Source organism: Aspergillus pseudodeflectus, assembly GCF_044049435.1.
Source record: "Aspergillus pseudodeflectus strain CBS 756.74 chromosome Unknown BJX68scaffold_3, whole genome shotgun sequence".
NCBI classification, from domain to species: Eukaryota; Fungi; Ascomycota; class Eurotiomycetes; order Eurotiales; family Aspergillaceae; genus Aspergillus; species Aspergillus pseudodeflectus.
In genome coordinates, this window is record NW_027263779.1 from 438,673 (window position 1) to 453,833 (window position 15,161).

General features: G+C 53.3%; 9 protein-coding genes across 9 annotated transcripts; 3 read left to right on the forward strand and 6 right to left on the reverse strand.

Annotated features, from left to right (window-relative positions):
• Positions 1-562: 562 nt before the first annotated feature.
• Positions 563-1,066, forward strand: BJX68DRAFT_261762 (cytochrome b5-like heme/steroid binding domain-containing protein; the record flags this gene model as incomplete). Its single annotated transcript, XM_071044242.1, has 2 exons — positions 563-836; positions 900-1,066. The coding sequence occupies 2 exons, from the start codon at positions 563-565 to the stop codon at positions 1,064-1,066; spliced, it is 441 nt and encodes a 146-aa protein (XP_070904258.1).
• Positions 1,067-1,199: 133 nt separating this feature from the next.
• Positions 1,200-3,161, reverse strand: BJX68DRAFT_261763 (uncharacterized protein; the record flags this gene model as incomplete). Its single annotated transcript, XM_071044243.1, has 8 exons — positions 1,200-1,682; positions 1,738-1,859; positions 1,908-2,338; positions 2,390-2,476; positions 2,522-2,584; positions 2,631-2,689; positions 2,740-2,859; positions 2,916-3,161. The coding sequence occupies 8 exons, from the start codon at positions 3,159-3,161 to the stop codon at positions 1,200-1,202; spliced, it is 1,611 nt and encodes a 536-aa protein (XP_070904259.1).
• A 346-nt stretch (positions 3,162-3,507) lies between these two features.
• On the reverse strand, positions 3,508-4,545 carry BJX68DRAFT_115120 (oxygenase MpaB family protein). Its single transcript, XM_071035986.1, has one exon. The coding sequence runs from the start codon at positions 4,463-4,465 to the stop codon at positions 3,551-3,553; it is 915 nt and encodes a 304-aa protein (XP_070904260.1). The 5' UTR covers positions 4,466-4,545; the 3' UTR covers positions 3,508-3,550.
• Positions 4,546-6,363: 1,818 nt separating this feature from the next.
• Positions 6,364-7,382, forward strand: BJX68DRAFT_115144 (uncharacterized protein). Its single transcript, XM_071035987.1, has 3 exons — positions 6,364-6,719; positions 6,840-7,067; positions 7,148-7,382. Exons 1-3 carry the CDS (start codon positions 6,440-6,442, stop codon positions 7,294-7,296), a joined length of 657 nt encoding a protein of 218 aa, XP_070904261.1. The 5' UTR covers positions 6,364-6,439; the 3' UTR covers positions 7,297-7,382.
• BJX68DRAFT_276684 (hydantoinase/dihydropyrimidinase family protein) lies at positions 7,311-9,149 on the reverse strand (the record flags this gene model as incomplete). The annotated part of the gene is made up of 3 exons (XM_071048164.1): positions 7,311-8,036; positions 8,105-9,042; positions 9,108-9,149. The coding sequence occupies 3 exons, from the start codon at positions 9,147-9,149 to the stop codon at positions 7,511-7,513; spliced, it is 1,506 nt and encodes a 501-aa protein (XP_070904262.1). The 3' UTR covers positions 7,311-7,510.
• Positions 9,150-9,451: 302 nt separating this feature from the next.
• On the forward strand, positions 9,452-11,281 carry BJX68DRAFT_252313 (carbon-nitrogen hydrolase; the record flags this gene model as incomplete). The annotated part of the gene is made up of 1 exon (XM_071042536.1): positions 9,452-11,281. The coding sequence occupies one exon, from the start codon at positions 9,452-9,454 to the stop codon at positions 11,279-11,281; it is 1,830 nt and encodes a 609-aa protein (XP_070904263.1).
• A 33-nt stretch (positions 11,282-11,314) lies between these two features.
• On the reverse strand, positions 11,315-12,289 carry BJX68DRAFT_261768 (alpha/beta fold hydrolase; the record flags this gene model as incomplete). The annotated part of the gene is made up of 1 exon (XM_071044244.1): positions 11,315-12,289. One exon carries the CDS (start codon positions 12,287-12,289, stop codon positions 11,315-11,317), a length of 975 nt encoding a protein of 324 aa, XP_070904264.1.
• A 1,549-nt stretch (positions 12,290-13,838) lies between these two features.
• Positions 13,839-14,150, reverse strand: BJX68DRAFT_261769 (uncharacterized protein; the record flags this gene model as incomplete). The annotated part of the gene is made up of 1 exon (XM_071044245.1): positions 13,839-14,150. One exon carries the CDS (start codon positions 14,148-14,150, stop codon positions 13,839-13,841), a length of 312 nt encoding a protein of 103 aa, XP_070904265.1.
• Positions 14,151-14,597: 447 nt separating this feature from the next.
• BJX68DRAFT_261770 (uncharacterized protein) lies at positions 14,598-15,086 on the reverse strand (the record flags this gene model as incomplete). The annotated part of the gene is made up of 2 exons (XM_071044246.1): positions 14,598-14,763; positions 14,824-15,086. The coding sequence occupies 2 exons, from the start codon at positions 15,084-15,086 to the stop codon at positions 14,598-14,600; spliced, it is 429 nt and encodes a 142-aa protein (XP_070904266.1).
• Positions 15,087-15,161: the final 75 nt, after the last annotated feature.

Sequence of the window (15,161 nt, forward strand, 5' to 3'; positions counted from 1 at the left end):
CTTCACGCTCTCGCGGTTGAAGCGGCTGCAGAGGAGGGCGCACCGTTGACCATTGTACACACTGATATGTTGTGAGGCGCACCCGGTATATTACGCAGACGCCGAATTCAATAGTGAATTAAATAGTCGCAAGGGGTTCGATCTCTTACGGGCTAACCGTAAATTTGAGCGAAATTCGTCGTGGCTGCTTTAATTATGCGAACTCCGATGCGGGGAAAGCTGTCAGCTACATTTATCTCGCCGACAGCTGTAACTACAGCAGCGATCCCAAAAATACCACCCTGCACACTTGACCAAGTACAAGAACATATGAAAGCATCCCTATTCGCGCGATTCATGGTCCAGGTTCATTAATTAGCCTCGATTGCTCCTCCAACAAGCAGCGGCGGCATCTCGGCTCCTCGCCTCGGCTGCAGCACGAGCCGAGAGGAGCAGGAGGAACACATGAAAACAGCCGCCACAGCCACTCTTTGCGCCAACATTAATAAATGCGGTACCCCATTCTTGAATCCGGGGTAATTGCTGGGATTTGAATTGAACGATTGACCGTAAACCCCGCATCATGGCAGACACGGCACAATCGCAGCCGCAACACCAACCACAACCCGAGGTGAAGGCTGGAACGGAGCCACAGACGATAGTCACCGCCATCGTACAGCCAGAGGGCCCAGATGCTGAGACCACCGAGCCGATTCCTGTCGAGGTCGATCTGAATCAAGTCTACACATTCGACGAACTGGTTCTGCACAACAAAGATGGGGACTTGTGGCTGGCCATCGACGGGACGGTGTATGATCTGACCAAGTTCTCGGGGGAACATCCTGGAGGGAAGAAGAGTATGTTTTACAGTGGATCTTTGCCGTGATTGGGTTGGGGATGTCGAGGGTTAACGGAAACAGTTCTCCTTGGTGTAGCTGGCACGGACGCGAGCAAGAAGTACCGCAAATACCACGGGGATAATATTCTCAAGCGCTACGCGTACGAGTACAAAATTGGGACGCTGAAGATAGAGGTCAAGGAGAAGGAGTCAAAGGGGTTCTTCTCGCGGTTCAAGAAGAAGAAATAGTGGAACAGTTGTCAATCTGGCGTTTTTGGAGTCATGTCTGTTCCATTCATCCTAAATTGCAAGAGGACACGGGAGAGCAATAAAGGTCGTGAATTTCGTTACATATAGAGAAAAACGATGCAGACTATGAAAATCACAAGATACCCAGGGTCGAAAGAAGACTGAGCGCTCGCGTGCCAATCTCCCCCAAACCCTCCGCATAATCCTCGAGATCATCCTCATCCATCTCCTTCACGTTTTCCAAGATAATATTCAGCACCCGCTTCACAATCGGACTCATATAACTCCCCAGGAAGCCACTGTCCAGTATACTCTGAACAAGTGGACGAATCGGCCGGGCAAGTGCAATCTCAAGCCGACCGAATGCCTCTTCCCAGTAGGGCAGATGCTCGCCCTCGTATACGACCGAGGTGACAGATGCAGAGACGATAATCTGCTCCCTCTTTAGGTATGGCAACTCGATTGCCATTATTGCGTTGATGTTGTTCTGGATGTTTGTGATGTTGAGCTTCGCGTCCACGTCGAATGTGTTCTTGCCGGGGATGATGTTTGCCACGGAGACTCGGCCTTCGCCGATTATGAAGTCGCCGATCATTGCGTTTAGAGTTACGTCGCCCTGAATATAGCGGTTAGATTCTCCCGTTGAATTGCTGTAGAAGCAAGAGACCTACGAGCGTCGCGCTTGCCGGAGTCGGGTTCTCGAGGACGACCTTTGCATGGAGATTATAGCCGTTGGCATCACGGGTCTTGAGCCCAATCTCCTTGAACTCGATCGTCGGAAACGCATTGAACGCTGCCTGCATTAGCTTATCGCCAAGGGCATATATCCCGACTGACGAACCTGGAAACGTGACTGACTTATACAGATCTACCTCAGTGCTAATCATCGCGATCTTGACTTTCGCGCGCGCAATCCCACCCAATGTAAACGTGGAATTGAAGGCTGCATGCTCAATGAACCGCGCGAACGCATCAAGATTTCCAAGCTGCAGTCTCTGCTCGGGGATATTGAGGTGTTCTCGCGATTTGTATTTCAGCCGCGGGAGGCTGATGGATGCAATTGGGTCGAAGTCCGGGTATTCGTCGTTGGAGAAGAAGGTCACGTCCATTGGGTAGAAGGTTACGTCTCCCCCATCTGGAACCCAGACGTCGCTTTCTATTGTCACGCCGATGCTGTCGTTTGTGGGGCTTCTGAGTTGGATCCGTACGTTGTCGGGGATGGGGATGCCTCGGATTAGGTACCTGGCGAAGGCTGGGGCTGCGTAGATTATCCTATCGCATGGTTAGTTGATGCTAGAGGATTGAAGAAGAGTATTTACATACATCATAGGGATTCCAACAGCAAGGACAATTACCCCGAGGAAACCATAACAGATAAACCACCTCGCCACGTGGGAGTTGCCTAGGCCTCTGCAAAGGTTAGTGCAAATTTTATATGCGGATGGGGTCACGAACTTGACCTTCCGAACCTCCTCTGAGGAAACGGTATTGTCCTTCTCTGTAGCACCGAGGTGTAGTCTGTTCTCTTAGCATCCTTCATCCAGTACAGGTGTGGCACACCTACGGCCGGCCCCAATAGCGGTTGCCCACATTAGCCAGAAGCGCGAGGATATCCAGCCCTCCCTGCGAGCATTAGTTGAGCTGACACGACTCATGCTCCGAAGATAGCATACCATAAAGGCACTCCCCAGCCATGAGAACAGAGCAATAAACGCAAAAGCTGTTCCAGCCTTGTACGTTGCACACTCTATCGGGCTATGAGGCTGCAGCCCATAGCAATTCGACTCTGCAAACTATATCACCCTCATGAGCTTTCTCACCGAAACAACAACAGATGGGCATTATATACCTGTACAACCAAAGCAAAGATCGCAGCGATGATCCACACCGCCGCCCAAAACGAGTCGTATAGAAAGTTCGGGTACGGAGGAACCAGCGCAGCTACAACACTGACGCCCGCAACGACTTCAATGTAGACCAGCAGATCCGTCAGCCAAAGGCGCTCGGTGATGAACTTTGCATTGAGGCCTACAACGATGAGTGAGGCCGTGACGGCGCCCAGGCGTCCAAGGAGGGAGAGGAGGGAGAGGATCATTTTGCGGTGGTGTTGATGTAAGGGGCTTCATTGTTTCGTGCTGTCGCGTGGTGCGCTGGCTTTTGTTGGAGATAAAGCTTCGAGATACGAAGTGCTACCCACCATCCTCTTGAAACGAGGGCCATCCTCGGCTGACGGGATCTACCCTTTATTATTTCCCCACATTTGGGCGACGGTGGTTGTTGGTGGGCGTGTCAGACTTCTTGAGTAAGAAATGTGTATAGGATGCGGGGGCGTAATCTAGCTACGACTGCTGGCAGGCTAAGCAGGGTCATTGCGCTGTCTAAGATTACGCCGAGAGCGAGCACGCGCAAGCAGACAGGGATACCATCACATTGCATTCTGACCCTATCAAACAAAAACTGTATTACACAAGGAACAATAAGAGGTTACAACTTGACAAGCTTCCCACCCCTCTTCTTCATTCTCTTTCGCAGCAGCCGCAACGAGTACGACTTCTGCCAATGCCGAATAAACCCCGGCGTAATGGGATAAGTCACCGCAACAGTCGACATGAACAACCCCGCAATCGCCCTCGTCGACCTCGTCGACTTGAGCCCAAACCCATCCCGGATATTCGGCGGCAGCTGCTCAATCGTCAACGGCCGCACAATGGGCAACAGCACCCACGCAATCGGCCTCGCCCACAGCGGCAGACCCTTTGGATGAAACAACTCATCCAACACACCCCGCGCATCCGGCGTAACAGACAATTTGTTCGCAATCATATCATCCCAATACACCCGAAACGCCTTCCGATCAGCCGGCCACATCTCCCTGGGAACCTGCAGACTCGTCCCCATGCACGCATACGCCTGATACACAAGCTCGGCCTTGAGCGGCGGGAGCTCCCCATAAACCTTCTCGTACATCCCCACCATAGACGCATAGATCGTCGCAGCGACCCAGAGCTGCAGTTCGGGGTTCATAGCATCATATGCTTTATTCTTCCTCTCCCCGCTCTGCACCTCGCCCTTGACGCGCGAATGCGCGCGGTCCACCCACGCTTTCATTGCCGCCTTCTCCTCGGGCGTTCCGAAGATCATGGTGAAGATGTACATCTGCGTATACTGTGTCCGGCTGATTGTACGGCTTGCGAAGGTGCTGTGGTCTGCGACGCCCTGGCCCACCATGGGGTGGGCGATCTGTAGGAGGATTGCGGCCGCCCCGGCGGCGAGGGCGATGCCTTCTTTTGCGACGGCTTGGAGCTCGTGGATGGCCAAGTCCGTTTCACCTAGGGGAACGGCGTCGTCGTCGATTGTTATGGTTATGGAGTGCGTGGGTTTGGGGGCAAGGTTTATCATTTTGGTGGAGTTGCTCTTTGAGCTGTTCAGTTGCGAGAGTCTGTCAACAATATTTGAGTCTTGATGTGTGCTACCTGTTGTGCTGTTGATGGAGCTAAGTAGGTATGAGGGGCATGGAGAACGACATGGGTATTCCAAGCACCTATATCTACCCCGTATAACTACCCCTCCATCAAGGTTAGGGTTACCGTCGGGCCGCGAGCCGGAGGAGAGGAAGGATCAAGCTGGCGGTGGTCATATGCATTCCTTCGAGCATGGATATTGTCAGGGTGTACTCTGGGGTGCGGATGGTGTAGATCTTGGGACCCTTTCTCGTGGCCAGGCGGCTTGTTGGACGAGTGAGATCCGTGCTGTTTCTCCAGATGACCATGGCGATGGCTTTCATCCGGCTGGAAGGACGCATGGACAAGGCGGCTTGGGTACGATCCGTCTTTCCGGGGGTGGAGAGGCCATTGTCGGGTCGGGCGTGTTTGCATCCGGGGTCTCGAGTAGGGCTTGATGTTATGTGGCGCTGGTGGTGTTGGGCATTCGAAGTCCTAACATAGCCGCGTTGTATATGCTGCAATCATCTTGCTAGTATGTCCTCGAGGTTGCAGAGCGGGAGGGACAGACGTACAGTCCTCTCGCGACTCTAGCGATGTGTGGTTTGAGAATCCGCAGAATATTAACATTCCGTAAGACAGGTTCACCTTGCTGCTCAATATACATCGCAGTCAAAAACATATCATCTCTGCAACCGCGCAAACCAAGTCCTTCACATCAATCAAGTCACAATGAATGCAATGCATATCCATATGCAGCTTATACACAACACAACTCCGACCCTAAATCCGAAGACGTGCGATATAAATTAATCTGACTCGCACGCTCTGACATAGAAGGGTGATCAGCCACTCATTCCGCAATCAGCTCGACATGTGAAAGACCCTGACGAGCACGAGGAGAGCCGCGGATGCGGAACGGATGGGCCTCTTCACGCCAATCTTCACATTCTTTAGCCTTGGCCACATTCGGCGGGGTCTGGGTTATGTACTGCACTGCATAGCGATTCATAGGGGGAATAAAATGGGGTGACGGGAATGAGTTCCGATTATTACAAGCGAGGCCTTATCTTAGTCGGTTCTTGGAGGGATACGAAACGGGGGTTGACGTGGAGCGAAAACCAAGCTTTTGCCTTTTGCTTGACGATCTTTTAACTCATGCACCTCCAGGGTTTCGGGCAGACTGGCCGAGTGGGTATGGTTTCTTATGTTCACGGGGTCAGCGGTATTCTAATACGACCGTGGGCTCGAATCACTCCTATGGAAGTCGCGTACTCTCTCCAGTCCCATCATCGTCTTAAACTTTTTCCCACACTCTCCATCTCTAACGTCTACTTCTCCGTATACCTCTGAAGGATACAGACAGTAGAGCCAACGATATGGTTGGCCATCTTTGTGCCACTGATCGTCTTAGTTCTGATCGCCGATAAAACCGTGGTTTCCCCTGCTGCTGATCGACAAAAAAAAAGCTTGACTGAATTTTAGTTGTTTGGACACCAGATCAGAGACCGAATATCAGGAGGGAAACGAACAATAAGACAGTTAAGTATGATTGAGCAACTGCACCATCGTTCTCGTGAAGTAAATCCCGGAGTATTTTGATTAGAATATATATCGGCGTGGACAAACATCAATGAGACAGTACCAGTGTATCGCTGTTTTCGAAGGAGACTTTTTTGATTGTAAAGCAGACAAAATAGAATATGCCATGCAAGTTACTCATCTATTAATAATCTTGAAGCATACCCGTACAAGGTGACTGTTTTCCCATCACCCGTCTGTATCCCAGTCTTTGTCGGTGAACCAGGAACGCGCAACCCAGAGCCAAGGGGCAACTCAACTCGGCACTCGGCACATCCAGCCGAACGCCCACCCAGTTTACCCAATGAGATCCAATGATCGAAAATTATGAACAGTCAGCGGCTTACAGAGGATGAGTTTCTCCGTTGATTTGTGCAAATTATTGATCAGTGCAGGGCTGACTGGTCGGTGGGGGACCATTAGGCAACACCATTTTGCAGCCAACCAACATGTCCACATTCTCACAACTGTGAGGCCAGCCTTAAGGGGCTGCTTAGCTGCATTTAGCTTCTATCGTCTTGGCTCTTTTTCGATAGTTGATGGGGTTGATAACGTGTGCGTTCTGAAGATAGGAGGTCGATGGGTAGATATGGATATGGGGGTTGCGATGATGGGGTTGAATCAGGAGGAGGGTAAGTCATGTTGGAGGGAGGGTCATCTCATCAACTGCAAAGCAGCGATTCAATCGCATCCCTCGCCACAAAATTACCGTGAAACACCTTCAAAGCGCGTCTACAACTGACCTCGTGCAGTGGAACATCACCGGTCGGATCACCCACAGCCAAGCCAGCCAGTGGATACCAAGCACTGCAAGGCTGAGAATTATTCTTCTGCCTGCGCTCAAAACCGACCTCGGCGAAATAATTCAAATAAACTCCGTTTCTCTCCTTCTTCCCCGGCTCAACGTCCACATAGCACATTCACATTCACATCACAATCGCCATGTCTTATCCGCAGCAGCAGCCTCCTCCTGGAGCTTAGTACGTCTATCTCGAGTTGCTGGAGAAAAAGAGGAAGACAGAGAAACTAGAAACAGAAACTGACTGGTCTCGACGTATAGCTACCCCCCTCCCCAGCAGGGATACGGTCCTCCGCCGCCGCAGGCCTACCCGCCCATGCAGTACCAGACTGCGCCGCCGCCTCCTGAGCAAAAGGATCGTGGCTGTCTTACTGCTTGGTACGTTCCCTACAGTTGATTGGAATTGTTAGAGAAGCTAATTGCTTAGTTTGATGACACTGTGCTGCTGCTTCCTCTGCGAGGAAGCGTGCGAGTGCTGCATCGAGTGTGTCGAGTGTCTGTGTTGCGGGTGTTAATCTGTTAATCTGTCTTGCCAATTGTCATATACCTCTACTATTTACTATTTCTTCAGCTCATCATACCATGCAACGTCATTTCATTTCTTCAGAACAGCGTCTCTCACAATCAGGCTTCATACGGATTAAACTCATTCACAAACACCTCCCGCGGCCGACTCAACGTGCTCCTCCCACGCTTCAAATACCCGCCGTCGCTCTTCTCCCCCAGAATCCCGCCCTCGTCTCGATTCCACACAACCTTTCCCCGCAGAATCGTATACCGCGGCCAGTTGGTGAAGCGCATACCCTCAAAGGGCGTGTAGTCGATATCATGATGGAGCATTTCGTTCGTGAGGGTAAAGGGCTGCATAACAGACTTCTCGGAACCCGACTGCGCGGCTTGTTCGGGGGTTGGATACCAGATGACAAGGTCGGCGTCGTACCCCGGTGCAATCGTCCCCTTGCGATCGGAGAGACCGTACAGCTTGGCCGGATTTGAAGCGGTCAGTTCGACGAATTTCTGGATCGATAGTCGGCCTGTAAGAACGCCGTTGCAGAAGAGACTCGGCATGCGTGTTTCGAGACCCGGGAGGCCGTTGGGGATTTGTGTAAACGTCGCTGTGCCCTTTTTCTTTCCGAGGGGATGATCGAACCTACACTCGTAAGCAAGCCACCACAAACGGACAACGCCCATTAAAGTAGGTAGGAAGAGGGAACATACTTGGACGGCGCATGATCACTCGAAAACGTCGTAAATGTCCCGTTCACCAGCCCCTCCCACATCGCATCCAAATCCATCGGATCCTCCCTGAGTGCCGGCGAACACACACATTTCGCCCCATGGAACCCCTCCCCCTTGAGCTTCTCACTCGTGAAAAACAGATAATGCGGACACGTCTCGGCATGCACAGGCAACAGCCTCGTCTGCGCGCGCCGGACATGCCCCGCGGCAACCTTGGAGCTCATATGCACGATGAGAATGGGGACATCCGCGAGCTCAGAGAGCGCAAGCGCGCGATACGTCGCCTCGTCCTCGGCGATATTCGGCCGGGCAAGCGCATGCGCATACGGCTGCGTGAGCCCGCGGGCTTCGAGCTTCCTCGTCATCCAGTCGATCATATCTGCGTTCTCGGCGTGGATCATCGTCGTCATCCCCAGTGCGCGCGTCGTCCCCATGACATCCAGCAGCTCGGAATCCCGCAGGCGCATCGGCTGGTAGGTCATGTACAGCTTCACGCTACTTATCCCCTCATCTTTCACCAGGACAGGCAGTTCTTGCTCGAGAACCCTCTGCGTCGGATTCGAGAGGATGAAATGGAAGCCATAGTCGCAGTATGCGTTTCCTGCTGCGCGAGCGTGATACTCGCTTACGACGGGGAATAAGCTCTCGTCTGTGCGTTTCTGCGATGCGAATGCGAGGACGGTTGTTGTGCCTCCTGCGATTGCGGAGCGCGTCCCGGATTCCCAGGTGTCGCCTGTTGGGCTGTTGTCTTGTTGCAGGTGGACGTGGCTGTCGACACCCCCGGGAAGGACGTAGGCCCCGTCGGCGGAGAGGGTTGGGGCGCTGGGGAAGAGGGCCGGCAGGTTTGTGCCGAGCAGGGCGATTTTGCCGGCGGAGATGGCGATGTCTGTGTTGTGGAGGGTGTCCGAGGCCGTTGCCTTGGTTTGTTAGTCTGGATATGGTGGTGAGGGGTGTGGTAAAGGTGGAGGTGGAGGGGGTTTACTATGGTAGCGTTTGTGATGATGAGGTCGATGTCCAGCGCCATTGTGTCGGTCGAGTTTCTTGCCCTTCTCCAATTCAGTCTCTGATCCTCCAAAGCCAGAGATGACTGAAATTTATCATCTCCCACGACAAGTTCGCCGATCTCGCACGCCTATCGCAGCTATCTTCTCCAACTCTCCAACGGCCGATGATAAGATACGACTCCAAGTCCATCGAGATAAGCCCGGATATTTCTCCGATCTACACATTTATACCCCTCACGATAGCATTGCACAGAGATATACTGGTTCTACCCAAAGATACCCATTTGTTTCCAAACTGCCGTCTTTTACTCGGAGAGCAACCATGGCACGAACCGTCCGCCTCGCCGCCGCCCAAATGGGCACGACAAACAAATGGGATACACGCGAACACACCCTAAACCGCATGATCACACTGCTGCGCAACGCAGCATCCCAAGGCGCGCAGCTCGTCCTCTTCCCCGAAGTCGCATTCACAACCTTCTTCCCACGCTACCTCATCCTGGACGAAACCTCGCTGGAATCCTGGTTCGAGCACGGCGATATCCGCACGGCTCCCAATACCAAGGCCCTCTTTGACGAGGCGCATGAACTCGGCGTCGACATTAGCGTCGGGTTCGCTGAAGCCACAGACGATGGAGACCACTATAACAGCTGCATCTACTACCACGCGAAATCGGGATCGATCCTCTCAAAATACCGCAAGATCCATCTGCCCGGAGACTTCGAGCCGCTTCCGGACCCGAAAGCCGTCAACCAGCTCGAAAAGCGGTACTTCCTCCCCGGGAATCTCGGCTTCAAAGCATTCCGTGTCCCCGGGCTCGTCGAGACCGAACCTAGCTCCGAAGAACGGCCACAGGGCGACCCGATCTTGGGCATGATGATCTGCAACGACCGCCGGTGGGCCGAAAGCTGGCGCGCGTACGGTCTACAGGGCGTCGAGATTGTTCTCTGCGGATACAACACCAACGGCTTCGCGCCGCAGTTCTGGGGCCAGTCGGCGGATATGGATCCCAAAGAGGCAGAAGCCTTCTCGCTATTCCACCACAAGCTCGTCATGCAAGCTCATTCATATACGAACGCGACGTTCAGCGTCTCCTCTGCGCGGTGTGGTCTCGATGACGGGGAGTACCCGCTTATTGGGGGGAGCACGATTGTTGATCCCGAGGGACGGATTCTGGCCGAGAGTAAGACTATTGAGGATGAGGTTATTGTTGCGGATTGTGATCTTGATCTGTGTAAGCCGGGGAAGAAGAGGACGTTTGATTTTGGGCGGCATCGGCGCATTGAGCATTATCGGATCCTCGCGGAGCAGACGGGGGTTATTGAGCCGCCGTTGCTTACTCCTGAAGGTAATGTGAGGGAGGATGCTGAGACTGCGAAACAGAGCGTGTCCCTCCCACTGCAACAGACGAAGAAATTCCGCATCCTCCTCGTGAACCCCAACTCGACGAAATACATGACAGACAAGTGTATCGAGATGGTTACTTCCACACTCCCACCCGACGTGCAAGTCGACGGCTTCACAGCGCCCATCCCAGCACCTACAGCCGTCGAGGGCTCACTCGACGGCGTCCTCTCCGCGGCCGAGTCCATCCGCGCCATCCTCCCAATCGCAGACCGGTACGACGCGTTCCTAGTCGCGTGCTACAGCGACCACCCGCTTATCAAAGCGCTACGAGAAGAACTACCTGCGCCTGTTGTCGGGATTATGGAAGCGAGTCTCTTCGCGGCTCGCACGCTTGGCGGGCGTTTCGGGATCGTCGTTACATCCTCGCGTTCGGCGGTTTTACATACAGATTCGATTCGGCATTATGGGCTCCAGGGGTTCTCTGTCGGTGTCCAGAGCTGCGGGCTTGGCGTGCTGGGTCTCGAAGAGAAGGGCGAGGATGTTGTTCTGGGTGCCATGTGCGACGCAGCAAAGACGTTGGTGGAACGCGGTGCTGACACCATCACGCTTGGCTGCGCAGGGATGACCAAGCTAAAGGCTGCTGTTGAGAAGGCTGTTGGGCCTGATGTGCGGGTTATCGATGGTGTTGTTGCGGGCGTACATCATCTTGTTGGGATTCTGAGGATGGGAGGGCGCACGGCGAAGAAGGGGGTTTATGCTAGTTCGAGGGTGGGGAGGGCAGCGAGGGGGCAGGAGTTTGTCTAATTGTTTCGTTTCCATGATAAATCATGAATAATGCTACACGGTCTCAGCCAACCACTTGACAATAACAGCACCCGTAGCCTCCGGAGCCTCTAGCATCGGCCAATGACCCGTATCAACTTCCTTGACCGTCAATTGCGGAAGTAGTCCCTGCCCCCTCGGAACTTCAATCGCAGCAGTCGTACAGACAGTATCCTTCTTGGCACCAATAAACAGTGTGGGTACCGTCACAACATGCCTCTCTTTGGGCAGCTCCTTCTCAACCCCCCATTGAATCCCACTAACCTTGACCAGATACCACTGCAGCGGACCGACGAACCCATGCTCACTGAAGGTGTTCACCCATCTCTCACGCAGCGGCTCTGCATAAGTATGAAGAGGAACACGCTGTCCCTGGCGCACAAAATCCGACAGTGCATCCCGATGACAAAAGAGCGTCTCAAGCCAGTTCTCCGGATTGCCATGTAGCGCCTCGAACCACGAATCAATATTCGCACTCAACGCATCCGCGCAGTCCGGTGAAGAGAAGAACTCCCAATAGGCCAATCTAGGGAGCCCCGTCTCCTTCTCTATAGCCGCATTCGTCGCATCAAGATCAAACGGCGCGGGCGGGTCGTATGCGATATTCAACATGATCAACCCGGCGACTTTCTCGGGGAACCAGAGCCACATTCGCTGAGCCATGTAGGAGCCCCAGTCGTGTCCAATGGAGATGATTTTGTCGACCTTTTCATGGTCGAGTATCTCGGCGAGGTCGGACGCCATGCCTTTTGAGTTGTAGGCTTCTGTGTTTGTTGGTTTGGATGTGCCATTGTAGCCAAGGAGGTCGGAGACGAGGATTGAGTGGCCGGAGGTCAGGAGGGAGGGGAGGGCACGGGCCCAGAGGGTGTGGTCGTCCGGGAAGCCGTGTTGAAGGAGCAGAGTAGGTTTTTCAGGGGATTGGATGACGTAGTAGTAGGTGTAGGTGTAGTTTCGCGAGGTGGTGTGCTCTTTGCGTGTTAGACGCTCCATCTTGGGGATTGGTTTGGGAAGTTGAAGGTGATAGTGACTGGCTTATATTAGCATGCTACTCCATTGTAATGACAGCCGACCATCTCCAATAGGCTATTGAGTTTTCCTCCACGGAGAAGCAGCCTGGACTGGACTAATGCCACGAGCGATGGCGGCGAAACGAGGTGCCCTGGGGGATAGGCGATAGCCTATCCTAAACCCGATACAGGAGACCCGGATAACAGTGCTCTCCCCCAATCCACCACGGCTCATGGCCCGTAGAGTACAATCTATGCAAGGTCTGTCAGCCTGTCTCACGATTACTTGACTTCCGACCTATGCGCACCACACTCTGGCTGCTCCCTTCCCAGCGGCGTTGGTACTGAGTGACCCACCCTTGGAGTGCTCCTTGAGCTTTTCCACCGCAATTTCGACAGTGCACAGCGACTCACATGCTCCTTGTGCACACCATATCGGCCAGGTAGACATGGAGGAAGAGTAATGAAGATAAGGTAGTCAAGTAGGGTGAACTGTTCCTGGTGCGGCTCCTCGCCATCCCCACTGGACTCCATGTGATATGCGCTCGGAGAGCTTCGGAACTCCCTCCTGCTCTCCGTTTGTATTTTGTCCCAGCCCTCTTCGTGGTTCTCTATCTTGAGGAACTCTTTGCTTATCGGAACTTCTATAGCCTAACAGAGAGAGGTTTGCAATCGCGTGACCGCGGGGAAGGTGGCTGAGGGATGATCCGCTGCGCATCGTCTTTGAGACCAGTTGCGTAAGTAGGGGCTTGTAGTGACTGCCAAATCTGGTCCGAAGCTAGCTTGCTCATCTCCACCGGAGTGACCTGATTTGCAGTGAGGTAAATGGTTCGCGGTACCTCAACCCCTTCAGTAGCAGGATACGGTCCAACCCATCCACCGACAGAGTTAACCCCAGGAAGGCAACAAGGACTCCCCCGAGAACGGATCGTACTCGCCAGTACGATTGATATTAGATTGCCCCAGTCGTCCCACCCGCACTGACAGTAGTACTCAAGCGCCTCCGGTCTAGAAGGGCTACTTGGGATCCAGGCGGCCGTCATGTTAGCCGCGAACCTAGCACCGGGCAAACAAAAGCCCACAGAACCAGTCGTCGAGAAACGCTGTCCAGCATTTGCCCGTTGAGACATCATGACAGATTCGGCACGCATGCTTACGGGCCTCGCCGAGATATGGCCATTGCCTCTCTTCCGCAGAATGCACGATGCCCTCGATCTGTTGCTGTGAAATAGGAGAAACCGCCACCCAGCACACCTTGGGGTCCTTATGCTCGTCCGTCGTCGCTTTTGCGCTGCCAGGCTCTATGTATGCCACCGCGAGCCCGTCACGTCGGCCGGTGGGGACTTTGCCAGGCTATGCCAGTGCAACTGCCGCTTCAAAGGAAGTTGTTGCCCGCGAGAAGCAGACTGCTTGCAGGCAAGCTATCCCGAGATAATTCCATTCCCACACGCTCTTGGACGCCACACGGACCGCGACAGAGGCCTCCTGCGCCGGGGCGGAGTATATCCATTTGGAGACCAGGCGCATACCTTTTACCATCGTGTAGTTGCATTGGCGGAATCCAGGTTGATGGCTTTGGAATATAGCGAGATAGGATTATCATAACCGCGACCTTCGAGTACCTGATCGCCCGCCTGCCGCGTCATTTCAATGTCCTTGTGCTGCTCATAGTCCTCTTGGCCGGTTGTCTCTAAGGGGTCAAACGCCGTCTGGACAGCCTTCAACTGCACATTGTGAGACGACTGATCGGCAAGGATCAGCTGGACCCAAAGGGAATTCGAAAATTCCGGGTTCACGCCATTATCAACCCCGAGTCGCCGCAGCAGTTTCTTAGTCAATATCATCGCGTAGAGGAATTCATCCTGTCCCAGTTTCTCTTTTGATGCCTAACCCCTTTTTGTATAGTCTTCCTGTGCTATATGAGGCAACATGATGAAGTTCATTAACAGATCCTTCCGATATAGCACGCTGTATAGCTTCAGAATCTACGAGGACTGGCCGTGCTTGCCCCCGCCAATGTTCTTTTTCTTCCTATACGTACATGCAGTATTAGCAGTTGCTCGAGGCCAACCATTCAAGGCTCCTCTTCTTGAAGTCAGGGGATAGATACACACCCCAGAGTCCCAAGAAACTCCATAAGCTCTTGATTATCCGCAGCGCGATCGAGACCGATCTTTCGCAGGTCCTTATTCTCCAGCTCAATCATCCGCTTCTACAACCGCGTAAAAACGAACTTGTGCGGGCACGGGTTTGGTGTTATTTCGGTGTTATACGGATTGTTGACTGGCTGCTCATAGTTCCAGCATTCGCGGCCCGAACCCTTCAACCGTGATCGTCCCAGGATGCACATTGAGATACCGCGAGTCGCTCTCAATCTCCGTGAAGACACGCGCCTCGAGCTTCTCATCGAGGTGTTTGTCGGCGCCAGACTTGAAAAGTACTTCTTCCATTAGGACTCTATATATTTAGCTGAATCAGCGACCGACTAAAACGAAGAAAGAGGTCAGACAGGCTAACTGACCAAACGACGCATGCCCCGCGCTAACAAATCCCTTCTCCCCATCACTGACATCCTGTACGTGACTTCCATACTCGCCGTCTGTGTAGCTATGGACCTGTGCCCGGATATAATTATCCGTCTTCGTCGGCCGGGATATACTGAAATACAGAGCGCGTTGTCGATATCGCACCTGCACGAAATGGCTCGCTTCTTCGAGGTCTTTGCTCTCTTGTTTCTTGCGACTGCTTTCGGGAAAGAGGTGTCTCATTAGGCGGCGCATGGCGTCGATAAATCCCAATCTGTTTGTGGAATTATCCTCTCAGGTCAAGTCGAGGCCGGCTGAGGCGTGGGCATT

Bases quoted from the DNA above. Each gene is read 5' to 3' on its own strand.
- BJX68DRAFT_115144 (XM_071035987.1), top strand. From the start codon at position 6,440: ATGAGTTTCTCCGTTGATTTGTGCAAATTATTGATCAGTGCAGGGCTG. The intron at 6,720-6,839 runs GTAAGTCATGTT...GACCTCGTGCAG, and splicing joins GGGGTTGAATCAGGAGGAGG to TGGAACATCACCGGTCGGAT. The intron at 7,068-7,147 runs GTACGTCTATCT...CTCGACGTATAG, and splicing joins CAGCCTCCTCCTGGAGCTTA to CTACCCCCCTCCCCAGCAGG.
- BJX68DRAFT_115120 (XM_071035986.1), bottom strand. From the start codon at position 4,465: ATGATAAACCTTGCCCCCAAACCCACGCACTCCATAACCATAACAATC.